This window comes from Sceloporus occidentalis, unplaced genomic scaffold (assembly GCF_023333645.1).
Source record: "Sceloporus occidentalis isolate IW3139 unplaced genomic scaffold, rSceOcc1.0.p SCAF_594, whole genome shotgun sequence".
Lineage (NCBI taxonomy): Eukaryota > Metazoa > Chordata > Lepidosauria > Squamata > Phrynosomatidae > Sceloporus > Sceloporus occidentalis.
In genome coordinates, this window is record NW_028317574.1 from 2,341 (window position 1) to 17,886 (window position 15,546).

The window sequence follows — 15,546 nt, forward strand, 5'->3', positions numbered from 1 at the left end:
ACAAGGGAACGTAATACACAAAGGAGGAGTAAACACCGTCTACCTAGAAACATTCTGCTGATTTACTGCGCTACGACAGACACCATAAGAACAGCACTATTTATATTATATGCGTATCAGAGTCCATTTTGCATGGACAGCAGCAGATTTCACTGCATGCGAATTGGTGCGGCCGTTACTTCGTTATCTGGGGCCGGGAAACGAGACCCGTCTTACTTAGCCCCTCCCACAGCCGCCTCCGCCGAAAGCATTCGTCGGTACACTTCCTGCACGTGGCCAGCAGAACGTCCATTCTAGTCATGTGACCAGACAGCCAATCACATGTACTGATGTTTTGCTAGCGTACGTGTGATTGGCTGCTGTCTTTGTCTTCAATTAGAGTGCTGCTGAGCATGGGCAAAATAAGTGTACAGTACAGACAGCTGAGGAAGGGAAAAAAGAAAAAAAAAAAATCTAATTTTTTTAACAATAACAGAATGTATTCTCCGATCTGCGTGTAGTAAAAACAGAGTCCATGCAAAATAGATGCCAATATGCATTAAAAAAACAAACAATTTGGGGGACTATATTGTTTCTTTAAGCAAAGATTTGTTTCCCGACCATATTCCCGTTTCCCATGAAGGAAAGAACTGGCACCGCGTTTCTCTGACACTAGAACCCATGCCTAGCAAGAGTCGGGTTTGGGAATTACCTTGCGCACGACCTCTTCCTCTTCTTGCCGTTTCTCATAATGAGAAAAGTCATCAAAGATGGAGGTCGTGTGCTTGTAAGTGGCAATGATTTTAAGCACCAGTTTTGCTTTTTCTAAGGGCACCTCCTGCGTGTCTCGGGAGTTTGTGACGGGTTTGTTGTCGTTGTTCTCAAGGCGGATGTGCCTGAGCTGGTTGTTGGGGACGTCCTTGACAAACAGCCACTTGACATCGAACTTGCCCTTCCACTTATCCTGAGACCAGACGCCAGCACTGGTGCCATAGTCCACAGGAGACCTCATCTCTGCCACCCCACAGAAGTGTCCACTGCCGTTGACGCTAAAGAGCAGGTAGACAGGACCTTTGGCGTTCATGGAGCGAAAAGCGCTGTCCAGACGCTTGTTCCCGTGCTCCGTGCTACACCAGATCGAGTACTTGATGGAACGATGGATGTCATCCTCAGAATAACTCTTTATGATAAACACGCGGCCATTTTTCAGGTTCCAGTCGAAGTCCTTAGGGTTGTAGCTGTGGGCGGCTTTCAGCTTCTCCAGAACTGGGTGCGAATCGCTGCCAGGAACAGAGTGAGGCTGAGCACCACCCAACGGGTTCCCGTCGGAACCGCCACCTTGCCCATAGACAGCATTCCTATTGCGAGGGGCAACCCAGCGGTTCTGCGGGGGCTGCGGCTGCTGAGGGGGTGGTGGAGGATTTTGGTAAGGGGGCTGAGAAAGTGGAGGGGGCTGAGCAGGGATGGGCTGCAACAGCTGTTGCTGCGGTTGAGGCTGAGAGATGGATTGAGGGGACGGTATTTGTTGAGGCATGGGGGGCTTAGTCACGGGCCCCTTGTTGTCCCAGGTACCTATGTCCATGTTATGTTTGATGGGAGGTGGTGGCAGGGCCCCTCCGATTATGGTCACGGGCTTAGTTTTGGTTTTGGGCTGTGGCTTGGCAGGTTTACTGGCTATGGCTGCCCAGGAGGTCGGTTTGGAGGGTGGCATACTTATACTGGTGCCCCCATTGCCAGTGAGGGCACTTGGCATCCCTACACTGTTGACCACAGATCCTAAAGTCTTCACCGCAGAAGCACTGACGTTGCTGCCAATCTTAAGACCCACCATGCCCTGCTCAATGCTGTTCATACCCGGAGCTTTATTGAGAGTCTCATTGTGAAACCCAGTCTGTCCATCGACTATTGTGCCCCCCAAGGAACTCGGTGGGTAGCTGTAGCTGCCCCCATAGGCAGAGTTTTGGGTCTGTTGTCCCTGAGAACCGCTAGTCCCCCAGGCAGAGAAGGCAGGGTTTTCTGGGAAGAAATTGAAGCGATGCTGGTAGATGTTGTTCCCCAGACCGCCTGGCTGGCCGAAAACAGCGTCATGCATGAAGTGATGGTCTCCATTGCTGAGTTGTCCATACGGGGTGAGGTATGGGATGGGAGGGTCTCCACCAGTTGACCACGGTGCCTCACTGAGGGAGTACGGGAAGCCAATAGACGGAGGATAGTAACTGGAGAGATACGGGTCCGTCATGGAAGGGTAGCTGTTACTCTGAGGGGAAAAAATATATAAAGGATGGTCAACAGCTGTACGTACAAGATAAAGAATCAGGACAATGAGAAATATTAACGTCCATAAAAACGAAGATCCACCCATCACCCCCTCTGATCAACGAGCGGTCTAACGATTCCACACAGCGTTGGGCAAATTTATAAGAGAGAACAACAAAGGGGTAGGAGACAGCATTAAAAATCAATTGGTATCTGACCAAGCTTGCTACTAAAATTACTGTTCTCCCTAATTAATCAATGTTCAGGTTCATAGAAATACATCCAGGAATCTAAGGCTCTGTCATCTAAACAGCATTTATAATCTACCTAGTACTGTATAGCACAGAAGCAGCAGGGGTAGCAGCTCGAGACTTTCAGCATGAATGAACTCCATGGTATTTATTTTGTTACAGGGCCGAAAATTAATTTCTCTCTTTGGGGTTCTCAAGGACCGAGCTGAGGTCTCCTAATACAGTCCCTGCTAGCAGCGCATGCGGGGAAACCGGTTTAAATACGCGGATCGCAGGCAACGCTGTACACAATTACTCTCCATCACAGTATTTGCAGAGCTGGGCGCCGAACCCGGCATTTAAAAACATAAGACAGAAGAAATACCTGGTTGGACTGTCCCGAGAGATACTGCTCGAAGTCATTATCATGGACGCTGTCCTTCTGGTGCAGGGATCCGTTTTGAACTGAAATAAGATCATTGTTTGAGCGCCCTAGTGGAAAAACTTTGGGGGGGAGAAATTGAGTTTGCAAACTAACTCAGTGATAGCAATGCTTCATTTCACACAGAAGACCTGACCCTCAGTTTTTCACTAGAATACCCGCATCATGTGACTTAGTGACGCTCTAAACAACCCCTATGTGTCAAACTACAGCGAAACGCGTGTTTAGATATTTAAATTAAAGAAATAGGACCACCAAACATACACATCGATATAGAGGCCGTTTCACGGTCCATCTCTCCCACGGGGGTGTGTGATTGCTTACGGCACCCGCGGTGCTCTGCGAGCAATCACACAAGGAACAGAGAAGGGCCCGCCATGGAACATATGCATTAAAGCGCCTCTTGGGTTATGTACCCTGCTAATTGGCAGCACTGCTCGATTTCTTGGTTTTATGCAAAGCAGTCCTGCCATTAAAAATAAAAATGCTGATCACGGTGGAAAATCCTATTAAACGTGACCGAATGTTTGAGCCGAAGCAGCCATCCATCACGCTGTACCCCGGACAGGCAACGTGCGCTGCTGCTGAACGCCACATTTGAATATATGGAAATGATAAACTGTTGATGCCTTCCAAGGATCTTTTTGTTAGTCGAATGAATAATGTATTACTTCCAAAACAATAAAATAAAATATTTTTTATAAACCCAGTATTCCTGGACATTTAAAGGGCGCGCCATTTGCATGATAACTCCGTTTAGGGGTCTGCAGCTGGGGGTTTAAGGGGCATTATAGGGAGAGATGATCAAAGTCTTACCTTTACTGTCTTGTCCTTTTGGTCTCTGTTCAGACAAAAGGAAAAAATAAATAAATTAAGTCAGCACTAGAGAAAATTCTCACGGATACCACAAGATAATTCCATGAAGAAATATGTTTGTGCTGCGGCCGAAGAGCCAGGAATGAAGGAACAACAACGGAAGCAGGACTCTCATTCCCGGCCATGGAAAGGCATATGGGGGGGCTGATAAAAGTGAGGATAGTTGGGGCAGAAAGGATAACACTCGTTGGGTGTCCATCTTCTGACTACCGTCCAATCATATCATTTACCTTCCCTTTGCCCTGCCCATCCAGTCTCTATTTGCTCTCTGATCCCTCTAATTCTCTATTTGACTCCTCAGTTACTATTCTTTCTCTCACCATACTCTATCGTTTGTCCCCCATGCTCTAATCGCCTGAGTTTTTGCGTCTCTTTGGGCTCTCCATCCTATACCCTTCCCACGCCTCTCCTGAGCCCTTTGTTTGTACTCTCACTATGCCCCTCATCAGCATCCATCCATTCTTCCTCCATGTTTATTCCACTTCTGCGCCCTCTTCACCAGTTTTCTCGCTCATTCTCTGTCCATCCAGTTGCTATCCGCTTACTGTGATCCTCCCTTTAAAACACCCCATTCTTTCTTAAAACCCTCTATGCACTCTCTGGTCAGACCCATGTACCCTCGACACTCAACTCCCCGAACCCACATCCCCTCGTCTCCCACATCCTCCCCCCAAACCCACGTCCCCTCGTCTCCCGCATCCTCCCCCCAAACCCACGTCCCCTCCCGCATCCTGCGCCCCGAACCACATCCTGCGCTCCAAACCCATCCCTTTGAATCCTAGGGACTGCTACCCTCTCACAACTCATGTTCCTGCCTCCTCTTAACTGACCCCATCTCCTACACTCAGACCTCCTCTCCTCTCGAAGCCCCTGGTCTGACCCCCTCTTCCCTAGAAGCCGCTGGTCGGACCCATCCTTCCCTCTTGTTCCTGCATCCTCTGGTCTGACCACATCCACTCACACCCTCCGGCCCCTGCACGAACCCACTCGCTCCCTCTGGTCACCCTCTTCCTTTGTCCTCTATACTCCGATCGGACCCCTCTTTTCCCTGCATAATCTCTATCCCATTATTCTTATAAGACTGGTAGACTATAAATAAAACTGGGGTGCAGAATGTGAGTGAGCAGAACCCCCGCTATAACAGAATATAAACAGAACACAGAAGAAAAGGGAGAACGGGGAGAGGAGCGAAAAGGGTCGGCATGTCACCGGATAGTTAGCCTAAAAACCTGCGTCTACCAAGCACCAGACCTGGGGAGACAATCAGGGGGAGGCACTCAGCACTGGGGCAGATAGTGAAGTTACAGATGGGAGGCATTCCGGGCAAATATATGCTTACCCTGGGAGGGGGGGGGCAGAGATGTGATGAGGAAGGCGGCTCGGGGGGATATCAGGGGCAGGGGGTCAGCTTAAAGCGGGTATCAGGAGCAGATGCGATGAGCAAGCCTCAGCTCGGGGTAGCCGGCTTGGCGGGGATGTAAAAATCACTTGCCGGCCTGTGGCAGATGTTGAAGGGAAGTAGAGAAAGGCCCAGGCTAGATACACGGGTGAAAAGCCGGCCAGGGCAGATGTTTAATGAAAGCCGCCAGATGCACAGGGGCCGGGACTGCGGCGGATGTGTGGGCCTCACCTGCGGGGTCACGCTTGTGGCAGACATCATTCATGTAGAGAGGGGTGGGGAGCGCTGGGCAGGCCGGGCTCCTGGCTGTAGGCCGCGGGCGGTGGCTGAGCGCAGGCGGCTGGAAGCTGTCGAGATGTGATTAACTGTGCCGGCTGTGGGAAGGCCGCGGTCCGCTGTGTGGGCTAGGGAAGGCCGTGGCCCGCTCTCTCGCTCGGTTCAGGCCCGGGACTTAGCAGGAACCACACTCACCAATGGCGGCGAAGGACTGGGTAGAGTGCGGCTGACGTCAGCGCCGCGCAGTGCACGCCGGGAACGGAGAGGAGGACGCATGCGCCGTACAAGACAGCGGCCGTGTGCGCGGCATCTGACCGGATGTGACGTACTCACGGGCGAGACCTACCAGTGTGGGCGGGAAGTGACGCCATTAGAGGGCCCTGTCACATGGTGGCTGCTGAGCTTTGAAGCGGTGATCGCCCGGCTCGTCTTACAACATGAATACGACCAAAAGCGGCCGCATATTATCATGTCGTTCCTGACACAATCAACCAACAATGTCTCCTTAACGTTCACGCCACATAACAGCCCCACCAGTGGCAAACTGCCTTAATAACAGTGACATGATGGGTCAGATATGTAAATACCTCCGGGCAAGTCCCCCTTTGTCTGCTTTTCCTCATTGCTGTGAATAAAAGGCCCTGAGTGACTGTTACTGTAGGCAGATGTGATCTAGAAGGCAGACATAATACAAATCCCAAGGGTCTCACTTTACAGCAGGTGCTGCAAAAAGAGACGCGGGCGGAAACCGAGTAATTGCTCCATAGGAAATGCTGCACCTTATAGAATCGATAAATACGAATCGATAATGATGGCGCAGGCACAGCCAAGAAATGATTAGTCGTTGGTGCTACATAAGTGGGGCTGTGGCTCTTACTCGGGGTCCCCACCCTGCCAGCATTTTACTGACAATTGGGGGTGTGACGGCCCAGGGTTAATAAGTGCCGCCTGTAGTAGCTATTGTTTCATTAGTCTGTATGTCTCGGTATATGTGTGATTATTGTTGTGCTTTTTGTTCCCCTCATGTACTGCCCTGTCCATATTCCACATGCCCTGCTCACGGACTTTAACCCTCTATAGCCTGGACACCGTCAACCCCACTGGAGCACCCCTTTCATGGAGTTAAACCACGGGGGTGAGGTACAGACCGGGGGGGTAAGGTACAGGTAAGGTAAGGGTGGTTCGGGGAGGGGGACTCCTACAGATTCCCGACGCTGGGACCGCCAGGAGAGCGGAGATCAGCCGGCGCGGTAGTCGGACGCACGCCGGCTATCTAGCGGTCCATCCAGGGGAAACTTGGAACTGTTGCCGCTCGGGGTCCCTTCGGCCCTTCGAGATGCTTTTTGGACAGAATATGCCCAAGACCCTGAGCTATCCATCGGTACCCCAAGAACGACGGCTAAAGTTATACTAATACGGACATTGCGGGGCTCGGTGGCATAAACGTGACGCTGGGCGGGGAGATGTGGACATGATTTATGGTTTGTTTCTCACCTAACCTATATATATAGGCCCATGTGTTTCCCAAATAAACAGTCCCTGTTTTACCTCAAGCCTCGGTGCTGCCCTTATCAGGGCGGTAGAGCTCTGTATTGCTATACTTCTGTATACTACAATGCCGCCGAGGTTCCTGAAGAGCTGTGGCTTCTGCTATGATCACTTATTGGCCTTTTCAGGACAATAGCCACCCTGTGTAGCTCTGCTCCGGCTAGCCACAGAGGCAGAGCAGCTCTGTTGCAGCAGCATCCTCTCTTCTGTAATGCTGGTCTTGTCTGGCAGTGAAGGGGTTAATCGCTGGTGGCCATGGGGCGGAGGAAGCAACGTTTGGCGGGTGTACCCAGTTGGGGTACAGGTCGTTCCCATCACGGGGGGAGGAATAAACTGTATTTTTAAAATCAATACTCTCCCCCCATATAAAAGTTGGAAACCTTACTCTGTGATCTGACCTCTAGTAACCTCAGAATAATGAATCCAAGCATATGAAATATACCATATTCGTTAACATACATTATTAACTGGAGCCAACGTGGGAAACATTCTACAGGCCGTTGTATTTTTTTTTTTAAAGCGACAGACACTCATTTTTTATTTATTTATTTTTTGGTTTATTTTTATCATTTAGCATTGCTCTGAGGCTCAATGGGGTTCAGTCCTACCGCGAAAAAAATAATGCCTCAGTGGGGTCCACATCATGCTGACTATCCCTTTAATACCCGCCTCGTCAAATTATTGTTAATATTAAAGGGTTGCATGTTCCAAATGCAGAACGTTAAGTATATCGCATTTTAATGTTCCAGCGCCTTGCGTGTTTGGGGATATTCTACTAGAATCTTAACGTTACTATGTCCAGAAAACGTCATGTGATTACGTCATTGGTTATGCATGTTCTGTCCCAGTAGAATAATCAAGAATGGCAGCCATCAGAGGGCAAAATCATTTACGTGGAGTGTTGCCGAGCAGCACGCTACGCGCCGTCCTGAAAACCTGGTCTGTCCTTCGAGGACATGAATGTAGCAGCCCTGGTTTGGGAGTAAATGGACTGCAGCCAACATGGTCTCATGGGATAACGGTGTGAGCCTAGTGTGGACTGGGACCCGTTTGGCTGGCCTACACCCTGAAGCGATGGGTCCTCTGATTTGTATAAACGCTAGTACAGTTATCTATCGGTTTCTGGAGATAGTAAATGGACCCCTGGAGGCGAAGGGTTAATGGTGTCTAATTAAGGAATATATCACACATGGGTGCGAGAAGCTGATATAAGAGTCCTGTAAGGGGTGCAATTCCTATTCTACGAAGCAAGGGTTTGTATAGTCTGTTGTTGGGTGGCGGGCCTGCCTGCCTGCCTGCCTGCCTGCCTGCCTGCCTGCCTGCCTGCCTGCCTGCCTGCCTGCCTGCCTGCCTGCCTGCCTGCCTGCCTGCCTGCCTGCCTGCCGTGTGCGTGTTAAGGGTTGCTGGTTTTTTTTGGGAGGCAGTGTTTGGCAGCTGGTGCTTGTAAGACAGAGGTATATTTGGCTGCCAACTAGGAGACCGGGATCTGTTTTCTCCGCTCTGGCTTGAGGATCCTTGGTCTCTGCTGTATCAAAGCTGGGGGTAAATAAGTCTTTCTGAGGGTATTGTTGGTCCCGGTGGGTTGGTTATGGTCCAGGTAGTTAATCTTCATTAAGCTTAGTACTTTCTGTGCAGGTTCTCGGTTTACCGGAAACTTGGAACCCAGTACATGCCAATCTCCTGCTAGCTGGTGCTGTATAACCCCCTCTTGTGCTGGTGAGTGTCCCATTATGTGTAATACCCCATCCCTCAGTGTACTGATCGGATCCGTGGGGTGGGGGGCGCACAGTTTTTATGGCTTTATCTGGGGAGCGTCCTGCGGCTCTGCAGCATAGATCACTACTTGCCAATATTTAGTGTCTCTTAACCATTTGATTACCACAAGTGAAATGGTGAGATCTGTGCACTTAAGGCTTTCCAATGGGACTCTGTGTTGGGTCATTTTTAAAAGTTCCCAGGTATGGTGGTCACTGTTCTGAACTTGCCCCAGCTGGGGTTTCACTAGCCTACCTTGACTGGTGCCACCATCCGGCTTGTTAGCTCTGATTACTTGCCCTGATCATGCTGACGCACCCTTTTGTTTTCTGAACCTGATCCTGCCCCTCCCATCGCCCTGGGCTTTGTCACATCCTAACCCGTCTCTCGCGCTCTTTTAACCGTTCCGGGCCCCCTCCCCTGTCTCTTGTGACCCAGAGGTTGCCCCCTCCCCTGTCTCTTGTGACCCAGAGGTTGCCCCCTCCCCTGTCTCTTGTGACCCAGAGGTTGCCCAATGCCCGGTCTGTGTCCCCAGCTGCTGACTCAGTCTCCTGTCCTGTTCCAGAAGCCCCCGTGCTGCTGAGGATGAACCGCTGGGACCACCTGAGCAGACACAGAGCTCTACCCAACCGCTTCCTCGGCACACTGACCATGTCCGGCACGGAGGATGTGATCAGCAGGGTCCTGGACTCTTGGAGCTCCCCGGGGCTGCTCCCTGAGCCCCCAGCTCTGGCAACCCCCAGCATGCGCAGTGAAACAAGTAGACTACGGAGCTTCAGACTGTGGCCCGTGGGGGCCCCTCACCTGTCCCCGGCAGAGCTTGCCCGAGCGGGCTTCTATTACCTGGGTCCTGGGGACAGGGTGCAGTGCTTCTGCTGTGGTGGCGTGCTGAGGAGCTGGGAGCCTGAGGACCGACCCCATGCTGAGCACCGCAAGTTTTTTCCCAACTGCCCTTTTATCCATGGCATGGAGGTGGGTAATCTGCCCCAGATGGCGGGTGTGGACTCTGTGGATGGGCAGATCCTTGGACAGTTTCAGCACCTCTCTGGGGGGCAAGAGGATGAAGAGCCCTGGCAGGCGATATACCCTGAAATGATGGAGGAACGCGAGAGACTGGCTACCTACAGGGACTGGCCCCACTATGCCGAGGTGACCCCTGATCAGCTGGCCCGGGCAGGTTTCTTCTACACAGGTAGGTAGTGGTCCCAAGAGCTTGTAACCTTGTACAGGGCATATCAATCGCCTGTGCTGCCCCGAAAGGAATCTCTTTTGTAAAGAAATATTGCTGAATACTTGTGTCTGGCTGTCGGCTCTCTGTGTGTTATGAAAACACATCGGCTACCAGAGTCCATGCGATGTGCGGCTTTTCGGCAGAATCCTCCGCCCTGCGCTGCCGGTTTATCGTTAATGAAGCGGAGTCGCGTTTGTAGCTGAAATTTCCCCTGTAAGGTCGCTGTTGTCATTCGAGGTGCTGAGAAAATACCAGGCGGTGATCAGCTGGTGGATACAGAATAATGCAAAAAGTCCACTAGGGGGCGCTCGTGTGTTCCATTCAATAAAAATAAAACAAAGAAAAAATATATAGTGTAGGAGTAAAACAGTGTGTTATGCCCTGCGTATTGCAGATTTAATCCCAGCTGTGTTACTGGCTTGGAGAGAATGTAACAAGAATCCACCAGAACGGGGCAGGTGGGCTCACAGGACCCCTTCCTATCATCCGCTAGAAGGCTGGGAGCCCCGAGAGGTGCTTTAACAGGCGTCAAAAAAAGGAATTTAACCCGTGACTGGCTTGTTCCCCCCCCCCCCTGTGCTTTTTGCAGGGCGCAGAGATAACGTCAAGTGTTTCCATTGTGATGGGGGACTGAGGAACTGGGAGAGGGGGGATGACCCCTGGAGGGAGCACGCCAAGTGGTTTCCAAGGTAAGGCTCCGTAGGGATTTATTGAAAACTGATCGAGGAAGACGGCGGGTAAGAAGTGGTCTTTGTTTTAAAATAAAAAAAATAGTTTGTTTTTTGTTTCAGATGTGAATTTCTCGTCCACTCCATGGGACAGGAGTATGTGCGCCGTGCACAAGAGTCTCATTTCAGTAGCCCCGAAGCTTCTGTGAGTCTTTTTATTTAAGTCTGTATTCATATTGATCAGAAGAGAACAAGCCCGGCTCTCGGCTGTTGCGAGGTTTGGCCAATGCTGGGGGCCGCAGGACGGTATCTCTCGGCTAATTTATTTTTCATTTCCACAGCCAGACTTCCAACACTCCTCTGTTTCAAGTCCTTCTTCGCTGGCTGGTGAGTTCTGTGTTTGTTTGGGGGGGGGGGGGCACAAAGGCCAACACTTTGCACTGGTGACGGCTCTTAACCCCTTCACTCTCCACACTCCAATCAAAAGCATGAGCGTGGTCTTATCTTCTCACTAGACTCGGATGCTAGTCCAGGCTGGTTGGTACAATGTCCTGGAATATATTCCTCGTGTTAAGGAACACGCTTGTTTAAATTCCCCACCTCTGCTGGGAGGCTCTTCCGCCTGTTTCTGGTGGGGTCTGGATGTGCCCCCTTTGTGGCAGCACCTCTATATCATAAGACACCCATAAGACTTTAAAATGATGACCGGTCTGGACTCTGTCCCGGGGGGGGGGGGGGGGAAATAGCTCGAATAGTTCTATTGCTGCACCATAAGCTCCTGTCTAGCCGGGCTTTGGCCGACTGACCCCTCACCTGCGGTACCTTGCAGATTCTCCTGACTGGGACGCCTTCCTTCGGTCGTCCATAGTTCAGGGTGCTCTACAGATGGGGTTTGATCAGAGCTTGGTGTCCAGTTTGGTGCAGAGCAGGGTCCTGCTGACCGGGACCCCATACAGCTCAGTGTCTGAACTCGTTACAGATCTAGTTCAGGCAGAAGAGGAGGCAGCGCACTGCGCAGGTACACAGAGCCTGAACTATTCAAAGGGTTGGTCAGGGTGGGAGCTGGGACCTTGCTGTTGTATAGCTTAGCCCTGATTGTGTGTTCAAGGAGCCCTTACACTTCGACACGGGATATTGAGCTTGATTTGTAAAGCTATAGTATCTTTTCCCGTTGCTTTGTTGGGGTTCCCGGGGTGCTCTTTGAGTTGCATCATTGTTCTGTAACTTTTTTTCGTGGCTTTCTGTGATTAACTCCGCTCCATGTCTCGTGCTTAACCTGCAACGTTTAAAATGTAACTTTAATCCGAGGCTGCTGCAGTATGGGGGCTACGAGGCTGGTAATGTTTTAAGGTTACTTAACGGCTGTCAGGATTCCAAATGACCGCCTTAAACATCTGGAGGAACATCTGAAACCTTCGGAAATTATTCAATTTAGTCCTCTTTAATATGTAAATATGTAGAAGCGGATGTGGATTAGTTCTTCATTCATGGACCATCTTTTAAGTTGATTTAAGACTACAAATGTGCAATAAACATGGCTGTCTGATCCCAATACCCAAACATGTTACCGGGGTGGATGTTCACGCTCCCTGTAGCCGTTGTTTAAAGTCAGACTCTTTCCAGGACCTGCCAGGATTACTGACGTTCCGGCCCAGAGAGAACGATCCGATGTCCAGCGCCAAAAAGAACCAGGTAACTCTCCCGTAATACATTCGTAATTTACAGACCCTAGTAGACCACTGCCGTCTTCAATGGTGTAGGTGTGAGTGCGCACGTAACGGGGCTACTAACCCTACCTGGATATCCACCGCTGCCTTACTCCGATTCCTTTCAGAGTCCTCGCTGAGTATGGAGGAGCAGCTTCGACGGTTGAAGGATGAGAGGATGTGTAAAGTCTGCATGGACAAAGATGTGTCCATGGTTTTTGTGCCATGCGGGCACTTGGTGGTCTGCACAGATTGTGCCCCTAACCTAAGGCACTGCCCTATCTGCCGGGCTGTAATCCGGGGCAGCGTGAGAGCCTTCATGTCCTGATGCCCTCAGGTGCGTAGAAGGTGGCCTTTCCAACAGGACCTCCTTATAAAACTATTTTCTGCTTCCATGTATCTTTGAATGCTGTGTATAATGAGTTTCTCTCCCTGTCCACAGATCACTGGGGCCGATCTCTACACGACTTCTTTTGTTCGCAGTCCAAGACATTTTGTACCATAGGTCGGAAATTGACACTCCGTGATCCTTCCATTTGGTGGAGTTTGACACTAAACCTGGCCTGCGAAGAGTCCCCGGCTGTTGCATCTCCACCGTTAGCGGTGGCTGGTTACAGTACTAAACAAAAAAAAAAAAAAAAAAAAAGAATCTAAGTTTAAGAAAATAAAAAATTTATATAAAAAATGTTGCTGTGGAATATTTTGAAATAAAGTATATTTTATTACGCTGCTTCTTGGAGTTTGTCATGATAGCCGTCTGCGTTGCAGTAGAAGTCTGGACTGTTAAAGGCAGGCAGCGATAGTTGTGTAGAAGCTGCAATACACCGACATAGCCACAAGAGGGTGAAGAACAAGTCCATTTTATAACCCTGTTGATACCCCACATGGGGCTGCTACAAGAAATATGTAGGTCAAGCATTTAATAAATGTCTGGAGAGTTCAACTGCCCCCATTTATTACAATTTGCTTTTATATCGGTTGCCTATGCTGTGGCTGCCTTTAAAACATCTTGTATACTTAGATATCTTTAGCAGAATGACATGTCTAATAGTTAATGTACATATCTGTAGGGGTATAATACCTGCCTCTACTACATTTACCCTCCACCCCATGCTCGGCAGAGTTTGAGGGGGTAAAATATATTGAAATATGTGCTTCACAGTGGGCGACCTCCTGGCTGACGCCACCAAGAAATAGAGTGAAAGTTTTTTGGGTTTTTTTAACTTTTATTTACATATTTGAAAACTTCTAAATGTGCTTTTTAAACATAAGAACAATCTGTGTTAAAGTATTAATGTCCCTTTTGTCACTCAGGTAATGCAGACTCTGGCTCGTCTTGTGTCTCTCTCTCTCTCCCCGCAGGTACATAAGTCTCACCAGTAGGTCTTCAGGATCGCCTCACCTCAACACCTGGAAAGTTTTCTGGAGGATCCACGCTTGGTGGGGCTATTGTGGACAACAGGAATGGAGTATATATTTTGAGTATCAATGGCCTGGGAGACGATGGCGCCAAGGATAAGAGCGTTGAGTGCCTCTTTGATGTTCACCTATTGCTTGGTATAACTCAACTCTGTTTACCGTTCCTTGTCAGCACCTACAAGGGGGCTTTACCCTAGATCTAATGAACTTCATCAACGTACAGTGAATGTGACCAGTACACCCCCCCCCCCCCCCCCCCCCAATACCGGCTCAGCTGAAGTCCCTGAATTTTTCCAGTGTAGTATGTGCCATCCCCTGCCGACTGGGAGAGGACCTAAGGAGGGAGACCTATCCTAAATATGTAAGTGAAGATCGCGCAGCTGCAGGGGCATGTAGAGGCAGAGCTGGAGTGAGGAATTCCACTATGGGTTGAGTAAGGAGAGCCTGTTAAGAGTTTTTTTTTTAATCCTTGAAGCTGTAGGCGTTCAAGGTTGAAATCTCCTGGTCACCGTCCTTCAATCCAAAGTGTTGTCCTCTGCTTCCCCTGATATGCGTTTGGTTCCTTGGGATGTTGGGTGAGGGTCTGTGAGGCATTTAAAGAAAGAGGTGAACCCTCCACCGGTCTGTAGGAACCTGCTTGAGCTGATGGACTCTCCTTCCGTCACTTACGCCGGCCTGAAGGTAGAGAGGTATGTAAACACCGGTGTAGTAACAGAAGCCTCTGCCATTGGGGTGCCCCGAACGTATTCTGTGACCTTAAATACGGAATACTGCCCCATTGCCTCATTTTAATTTAATGTTTTTAGTATTTGGGGCAGTCCCTAGGGGTGCTCAGTTCTATTCCGACTATCTCTCCAGTCTTAGGCCGAATGTGACTGGCTCAATCCCTTTAAGCCCAAAATGTGGCTCGTTATGTCAGACTTGCCCACCCCAAGCTGCACAATGAGACACATTGTCTCCTCATCTGACCTCACAATGTAAATCTAATCTGAACACAAAATCAATTCCCATTAATTAAAACTAATGAGCACCAAGTCCCATTCATCCGCTAACAAACAAAAGCCTCCCGTACGATGCTTTTTCATTAAAATACTTATCTAATGGGGGTCCAGCCGGCCCCCTTCTTCCACTTATATACTGTATACATCAGCAGGTCTCATTCAGGGCACCATATTCAATTTTAATTTTTGAAAAGAGCCATTGGGTTCAATCCAACTTGAGATGAACCTGCTGGCACGTTCCTTCTCGTTTGGGTCTTTTTTTATTCCATGCATGGCTTGCTTACAGCCTAGTGTGGATCCTTTACATCATTTATTTCCCCAAGGAATAGGACAGATTTGCATATCACCCCGTAGGGTGGAGGAACCCACACGCGTGACCACTATCTCCCTATGTGTTTATTAGTTTTACTTCCACTTCAATCTGCTGATTGATTTACAAAAGAAAAAAACAACTGATTCAGATTGAGGATTATAAATGCAGACAGATGGAGTGAAAGGCTCGTTAGTGACAATTAAAGGTGAGAATGTTTAATCTCCAAACAAGGGGATCCTGATGAAGTAAAATAATGGAGGAAGAAGAGCTCCTATATAATATGACGAAGCGGATCTCCCGTATACTGAGAGTATATGGAACTTCCATATAACGCGAGGAAGCGGAGCTCCTGTATAAAGAGAGTAAATGGAGCTCCTGTATTATGTGAGAAGCAGAGCTCCCGCATACTGTGAGCTCCTGGCGTTTCCCCTCGGGTCCTTCTCATAC

At 49.5% G+C, this 15,546-nt stretch overlaps 2 protein-coding genes across 2 annotated transcripts; one reads left to right on the forward strand and one right to left on the reverse strand.

Annotated features, from left to right (window-relative positions):
- Window positions 1–664: 664 nt before the first annotated feature.
- LOC149271036 (YTH domain-containing family protein 1-like) lies at window positions 665–5,440 on the reverse strand. Its single transcript, XM_089507682.1, has 4 exons — window positions 5,414–5,440; window positions 3,724–3,748; window positions 2,851–2,930; window positions 665–2,236 (listed from the first exon to the last, which is right to left on the reverse strand). Exons 1-4 carry the CDS (start codon window positions 5,438–5,440, stop codon window positions 665–667), a joined length of 1,704 nt encoding a protein of 567 aa, XP_089363808.1.
- A 4,065-nt stretch (window positions 5,441–9,505) lies between these two features.
- Window positions 9,506–12,694, forward strand: LOC149271037 (baculoviral IAP repeat-containing protein 7-A-like). Its single transcript, XM_089507679.1, has 5 exons — window positions 9,506–9,953; window positions 10,582–10,681; window positions 10,784–10,865; window positions 11,447–11,678; window positions 12,495–12,694. Exons 1-5 carry the CDS (start codon window positions 9,506–9,508, stop codon window positions 12,692–12,694), a joined length of 1,062 nt encoding a protein of 353 aa, XP_089363805.1.
- The last annotated feature ends 2,852 nt before the right edge of the window (window positions 12,695–15,546 follow it).

Excerpts from the sequence above, each read along its gene's own strand:
- LOC149271036 (XM_089507682.1), bottom strand. The coding sequence starts at position 5,440 with ATGTCTGCCACAAGCGTGACCCCGCAG. Across the intron at positions 3,749-5,413 it reads CCACAAGCGTGACCCCGCAG|AGACCAAAAGGACAAGACAG; the intron begins GTGAGGCCCACA and ends TTGTCTGAACAG. Across the intron at positions 2,237-2,850 it reads TCTCGGGACAGTCCAACCAG|AGTAACAGCTACCCTTCCAT; the intron begins GTATTTCTTCTG and ends TTTTCCCCTCAG.
- LOC149271037 (XM_089507679.1), top strand. The coding sequence starts at position 9,506 with ATGCGCAGTGAAACAAGTAGACTACGGAGCTTCAGACTGTGGCCCGTG. Across the intron at positions 10,866-11,446 it reads TCAGTAGCCCCGAAGCTTCT|CCGGGCTTTGGCCGACTGAC; the intron begins GTGAGTCTTTTT and ends GCTCCTGTCTAG. Across the intron at positions 11,679-12,494 it reads GGAGGCAGCGCACTGCGCAG|AGTCCTCGCTGAGTATGGAG; the intron begins GTACACAGAGCC and ends GATTCCTTTCAG.